General features: G+C 40.9%; 1 protein-coding gene and 1 pseudogene across 4 annotated transcripts in view; both read left to right on the plus strand.

The window, feature by feature from the left end:
• Positions 1 to 314, plus strand: part of LOC108523485 (60S ribosomal protein L17-like) — a 1,199-nt pseudogene extending 885 nt beyond the window's left edge.
• The window catches only part of LOC108523483 (acetyl-CoA carboxylase 1-like), a 177,219-nt gene extending 172,774 nt beyond the window's left edge, over positions 1 to 4,445 (plus strand). Inside the window, exons 16-17 of one of the 4 annotated variants that reach the window (XM_017864127.1) lie at positions 3,376 to 3,526; positions 4,305 to 4,445. In XM_017864127.1, coding sequence (XP_017719616.1) covers positions 3,376 to 3,526; positions 4,305 to 4,412 — 259 coding nt within the window. In that variant the 3' untranslated portion in view covers positions 4,413 to 4,445. The remainder of the gene's footprint in view (positions 1 to 3,375; positions 3,527 to 4,304) is intronic. The other 3 variants (XM_017864130.1, XM_017864128.1, XM_017864131.1) reach the window with 3 other exon arrangements.
• Positions 4,446 to 6,489: the final 2,044 nt, after the last annotated feature.

The following is a 6,489-nucleotide window of genomic DNA, read 5'->3' on the forward strand; positions in this document are numbered from 1 at the left end:
AAAAAAAAAAAAAAAAAAAAAGAGTGCTGAATTGTTGCTGCACATGCTTAAAAATGCAGAGAGTAATGCTGAACTTAAGGGTTTAGATGTAGATTCTCTGGTCATCGAGCATATCCAAGTGAACAAAGCACCTAAGATGCGCCAACAGACCTACAGAGCTCATGGATTAACCCATGAATGAGCTCTCCCTGCCACTTTGAGATGATCCTTACTGAAAAGGAACAGATTGTTCCTAAACCAGAAGAGGAGGTGCCCAGAAGAAAAAGATATCCCAGAAGAAACTGAAGAAACAAAAACTTACGGCACGGGAGTAAATTCAGCATTAAAATAAATGTAATTAAAAGGGAAAAAAAAGTTAGCTAGTTTTGGCTGGGCACAGTGGCTCACACTTGTAATCCCAGCACTTTGGGAGCCCCAGGCAGGCAGATCTCGTAAGGTCAGGAGTTTGAGACCAACCTGGCCAACATGGTGAAACCCTGTCTCTACTAAAAATACAAAAATTAGCCAGGTGTGGTGGCAAGTGCCTGTAATCCCAGCTACTCAGGAAGCTGAGGCAGGAGAATCACTTGAACCCAGGCAGCTGAGGTTGCAGTGAGCCAAGATCGCGCCATTGCGCTCCAGCCTGGGCAACAAGAGCAAAACTCCGTCTCAAACAACAACAACAACAACAACAACAACAACAACAACAACAAACAGTTAGCTAGTTTTGTGTGGCTGCTTCTTTTAGATGGTACATAAACTTTGTAGTTAACACAACTCCTCTTCAGTCTGCCTCACTCATTTATGTTCCCAGACTGGCCTCTGTTGGCATTTAGGTTTAAGTTCTGATTTGGCAGACCACTGTGTATTTTTTTCAGGGAATGTCATATGACTCAATCCAGAAGACTTGTTCCTTATTTTCGACCAGCTCTGTACATTTGTCTACAGTACAAAGCTAACTAGCTTAATTTTTAGCATGTTAAAAATACGTTGTCTACAATAAGTCTCCTTCTTGACACTATGCCAAAAGTTCATTCTTCAGCTTAGAGCTTTCTTTGTTTCTTATTTCTTCATTACATTAGGTGTATATCTTCAGCTTGGGGTTTGGGCTCTTGTTTGCCAGAATGCCCCAACTCATATATTCCAGTAGAATTTCCCTTGGGTCATAATCTAAATACCATGAGAACAGGACTGTGTCTTGTTACTGCTATATCCCCTGAACATAGTAAGCATTCAGTAAATATTGGTTGAATGGATTAGCCACTCGTTCCCATCCTTATACCTCTGCTTCAATCATTCCATTGGCTGAACTCAACCTGTATTTTCGTTTTTTTTTTTTTTGAGACGGAGTCTTGCTCTGTCGCCCAGGCTGGAGTGCAGTGGCACGATCTCAGCTCACTGCAACCTCCGCCTCCTGGGTTCAAGTGATTCTCCTGCCTCAGCCTCCTGAGTAACTGGGATTACAGGCACACGCCACCATGCCCGGCTAATTTTGTCAACCTGTATTTTCTTCTCTGCTTTTTTGTTTTTGCTGTTTCCTCTGTTCATTCATTTATTCTTTTTTTTTTTTTTTTTTTTTTCTGACACGGAGTGCCCGCCACCACACTCAGCTAGTTTTTGTATTTGTAGTAGAGACAGATTTCACCATGTTGGCCAGGCTGGTCTTGAACTCCTGACCTCAAGTGATTTGCCCACATTGGGCTCCCAAATTGCTGGGATTACAGGTGTGAGCCACTGTGCCAGGCCCGTTCATTCATTCTATTAAACAAATATTTACTGATTATCTACTATCTACAGGTTCTGGCAATACAGTGAGGTCCAAAATAGAATCTCTGTCCTCACAAAACTTTACAATCCAGAGGGTGTAAGACTATTGGCAGTTAAAATACAATGTAGTAAGGATGATGATAGTCAGCTTATTTAAGGGCATTATAGGATCATACAGATGAGTCAACTAACTCAGTCTGGAGGGGGTCTGGGAAGGTTTCCCAGAAGACAGTGACATCTAGATTGATAATTGAAGTTTGTAGAAGTAAGTCAAGTCAAAGGAGGACATAGAAAGGAGGACAGAGGTGGGCAACAGAATAATATTTTAGGCTGACGGAATGCCTGGACCACCTGGAATATGATTCCTGTCACAGTTATAATTATCAGCTATACTTTTAGCCTATGTCAGATTCCACATTTTTCATGAAACTGTAGGGAGGTGAATTTCTCCCTTCTTACAAGCTCTCCAGAACTTTGCTTAAGTATTGTCACTGGCATTGATTATATTCTGCCATATATTTTGAAAGTGATTATTGTATTTATGTTCTTTCTTCCTTACAGTCATAATATGTGTCTTATTGGTATGAACTACATAATTAGTATTTGTTTAAGTAAGTACCTGTCCCGTGCAGGATAGACACTGGGCATAAATATACAGAAAAGCCCCATAGTATTTGAAATTCTGCTAAAATTGGATCACTTTGCACTTAACTGGGAAGTAATAAAAGTAATGAGCAAATCATTGCATAGATATCCAAAATGCAGTTTAAAAAAACAGTCCCACTTTCCTGATATATGACTGCACCCAGGAGTTGCTTCACTGTGTGGAAATCTTTAAATTAAGCACTGGGGAAAATTCATTCAACTGTATACTTAAAATAAGTATATTTTACTGTATGTAAATTATACATAAAATAAATAAGGTTTAAGGATAGGGAGAATTAATGCCCTAATTCTTGTTAGCCAACAATAAATGAATGGAATAAGGGAAACTTAACTAAGTAAAAACTGAGGGTGGTTTGCATATAATTTGTTATAATTTGTTTTGTACTCATTATAATGAAATGTATCTGATTAGCTGATGCTCTTATGGTAATATCAGTTAGAATTCAAACGTTTACTGACTTTTGCGAATTTTCTCTGTGGAATGCACATGAATGAGCACACTTAACGTGTGCACCCTTATTTGTTTTTGGAACTACCTCTCTCCCTTCCCTCTCAGGATTCCAAAGGAATGAAACAGTTCTTTTTTTTTTGGTGGGGGGACGGAGTCTTGCTCAGTTGCCCAGGCTGGAGTGCAGTGGTGCAGTCTCGGCTCACTGCAAGCTCCACCTCCCGGGTTCAAGCCATTCTCCTGCCTCAGTCTCCCAAGTAGCTGGGACTACAGACACCTGCCACCACGCTTGGCTAATTTTTTGTATTTTTAGTAGAGATGGGGTTTCACCGTGTTAGCCAACATGGTTTCAATCTCCCGACCTGTCTTGGCCTCCCAAATCCGCCTGTCTTTGCCTCCCAAAGTGTTAGGATTACAGGCGTGAGCCACCACGCCTGGCCAAACAGTTCTTTAAAATGATTGAAAAACATTGAAGTGTTTGTTCTGAAACAGATTGGCTTCTGTTCTTCTCCCAGAAACATGGTGGTGGCTTTGAAGGAGCTGTCTATTCGGGGTGACTTTCGAACTACAGTTGAATACCTGATCAAATTGTTAGAGACTGAAAGCTTTCAGATGAACAGAATTGATACTGGCTGGCTGGACAGACTGATAGCAGAAAAAGTACAGGTGTGTATTTCTCCACTTGCACAAACAGCTGCTGGGATTGGGTTTTTATAGACTTGTGTGCTCAATCCCTGTCAGTAAATGAAATTTATTTGATTCTAATGTAAATGGTTCTTGATCTACCTGGAAAAATCTAGGAGTCAGTATAATTTTAGCACTCTGATGATTCCTGTGCTAGTGTAACACAGTCATTTTATGTTCTAGTATTGCTTCCTGACGTATATTTGAAGAGAGGTATTCAGAGATTGAATTTCTTTGTTTTTCTTCATTTAATGTTAAATCTGGTCCATAGTTGCCAACTTCTGTATCTACCAGATGCTGAAGAGAGAGGCCTCATTTAAATCAAGAGTTATCAGTTATTCCTTAATTCCTGGGGCTATGCTAAATTATCCAAGATTTTGTATAAAATCATTAGATTCATCTAATTTGTCTGGAGGTCCAAAGTTTGGCTATAAACCGTTTTTCTTTGAGATTATCAGTAGCCAAATCGTTGTGTCTTTAAATTTATTTCTGTCAGAAGCCTATTTTTGAGCTACTCATTGATTGGCTCAGCGGAAGTCTTAGGGAGAGAAGAAGAAATTTTTCATTTCTTTTCAAATGGTCCCTCTAATCAAATTCTAGATGTGAATGTGTTCATTTTATCTAAAATCAGTTGGGCGGTGAGAATGGAGATTTTCATTGCTAGCTGTTTGATCACAACAAATGTGAACCTGATTTCATTTGAGAGGCTGTGGTGCCAAGTGAGCATGCATTTGATCTGCCCTCTTCTTCCTCCTTTCAGGCTGAGCGACCTGACACCATGTTGGGGGTTGTATGTGGGGCCCTCCACGTGGCAGACGTGAGCCTGCGGAATAGCGTCTCTAACTTCCTTCACTCCTTAGAAAGGTAGGCTTTGTTTCTTGTAGGCTACACAAACTAACCAATGGTCCTGAGTACAGGGACTGAAGCTCAAAGACCCATTTATTCTTCTGTCTGTTCCTGGCAGCTTATGAGTGTTACTTGTTATTCATGGACCATGGTGGCAAGAAAGAGAGGGGATGTTGACGTTTATGGCAAATTATTTGGGGAGTCTAACTGCAGATTCTAGACATTAACTTATACCACAGTTAGAACAGGTTGCTTCTTTAGAAACTGGAATCCATCTGCATTAGATATTCTGTCCTGTATAAGTATCAAATCTCTCCAAACCCTGGTGATAAAAATCTGGTATTTCTTCCCAGCACTGAACCCTAAATATTTTGTATATTACCTGCACCACCTTTCAGAAATAAATAATTAAGGCTGATATTCAGGATGACCTCATGAGTCAAGTAGAGAGTGAGACATCTATTGGGCTAAACTAATTTCTAATGCTGATTCAGGAGACTAAGCTCTGCCTTTGAGTCCCCAGAGGAATGCTCCAAGTGGCTAATCATTTTAAAGCACTTTAATCACAGGCACTTTTATTTCCTTCTGTGTTGTTAGACTTATATCAATTCCCGTTTGAGGTATCTGAAAGAAAGAAAAGAAACAAAATTTAAAAATTGAACTGAGATTTCAAGCCCTATGATAAGTATCTTTCACTTTGTTACTCTCATGTAGTAAAACCTTCAGCAGCTTGGCATTTCTCTTCTGTATCAAATCTAAATCCCTTGGTGTGACTTTCAACTCCCTGTATTCATTGGCCCCTTTTTACCAATCCAGTCTTATTTATTTCTGTTCTGCAACATATAATTTCTAACCTAGTTAAATAGTTTTCTTATTCGTGTGCAATTATATCAAATGCATTTTCCTCTACAAGCCCTCCCCTTTTAAAATGCTTTTGTTTTAACTTATTTTATTTATTTATTTATTTATTTATTTATTTATTTATTTATTGAGACAGACTCTCGCTCTGTCCCCCAGGCTGGAGTGCGGTGGCGTGATCTCGGCTCACTGCAAGCTCTGCCTCCCAGGTTCACACCATTCTCCTGCCTCAGCCTCTCGAGTAGCTGGGCCTACAGGCACCCGCCACCACGCCCTGCTAATTTTTTTTGTATTTTTAGTAGAGATGGGATTTCACCGTGTTAGCCAGGATGGTCTCGATCTCCTGACCTCGTGATACGCCCGCCTTAGCCTCCCAAAGTGCTGGGATTACAGGTGTGAGCCACTGCACCTGGCCTTTAACTTATTTTAAAAACTTGTGTTTTGAAATAATTTTAAGTTTTTAAGAGTTGCATAAATAATACAAATAATTTCTATATATTCTTTGCTCAGATTCACCAATTAACTAACAACTTACCACAGTTGCTTTATCACTCTTTCTCTACTATTAGCAAAAGTTTTTCTTGACAGTGTTTCTCTCCTTGGTAATTTTCTCCCTCTCCCTTCCACCCACGCTACTGCCCCCCTTACCCACCTTTTTTTTTCTTTGAGACAGAATCTCACTCTGTCGCCAGGCTGGAGTGCAGTGGTACAATCTCGGCTCACTGCAACTTCTGCCTCCCGGGTCCAAGCAATTCTCCTGCCTCAGCCTCCTGAGTAGCTGGGACTACAGGCACGCACCACCATGCCCAGCTAATTTTTGTATTTTTAGTAGAGACGGGGTTTTGCCATATTGGCCAGGATGGTCTTGAACTCCTGACATCATGATCCATCCCCGGTCTCCCAAAGTGTTGGGATTACAGGCGTGAGCCACCGCTCCTGGCTTTTTTTTTTTTTTTTTAAAGACAAAGTCTTGCTCTATCACCCAGGCTGGAGTGCAGTGGCACGATCTCGGCTTACCACAACCTCTGCCTCCCAGGTTCAAGTGATTCTCCTGCCTCAGCCTCCCAAGTAGCTGAGGTTACAGGCATGCACCACCATGCCTGGCTAATTTTTGTATTTTTTAGTACAGATTTGGTTTCACCATATTGGCAAGGCTGATCTCGTACTCCTGACCTCAGGTAATCTATCCACCTCGGCCTCCCAAATGCTGGTATTATGGGCGTGAGCTACCATGCCTGGCC

The sequence above is a fragment of the Rhinopithecus bieti genome, unplaced genomic scaffold (assembly GCF_001698545.2).
Source record: "Rhinopithecus bieti isolate Rb0 unplaced genomic scaffold, ASM169854v2 scaffold_74621, whole genome shotgun sequence".
Classification (NCBI taxonomy): domain Eukaryota; kingdom Metazoa; phylum Chordata; class Mammalia; order Primates; family Cercopithecidae; genus Rhinopithecus; species Rhinopithecus bieti.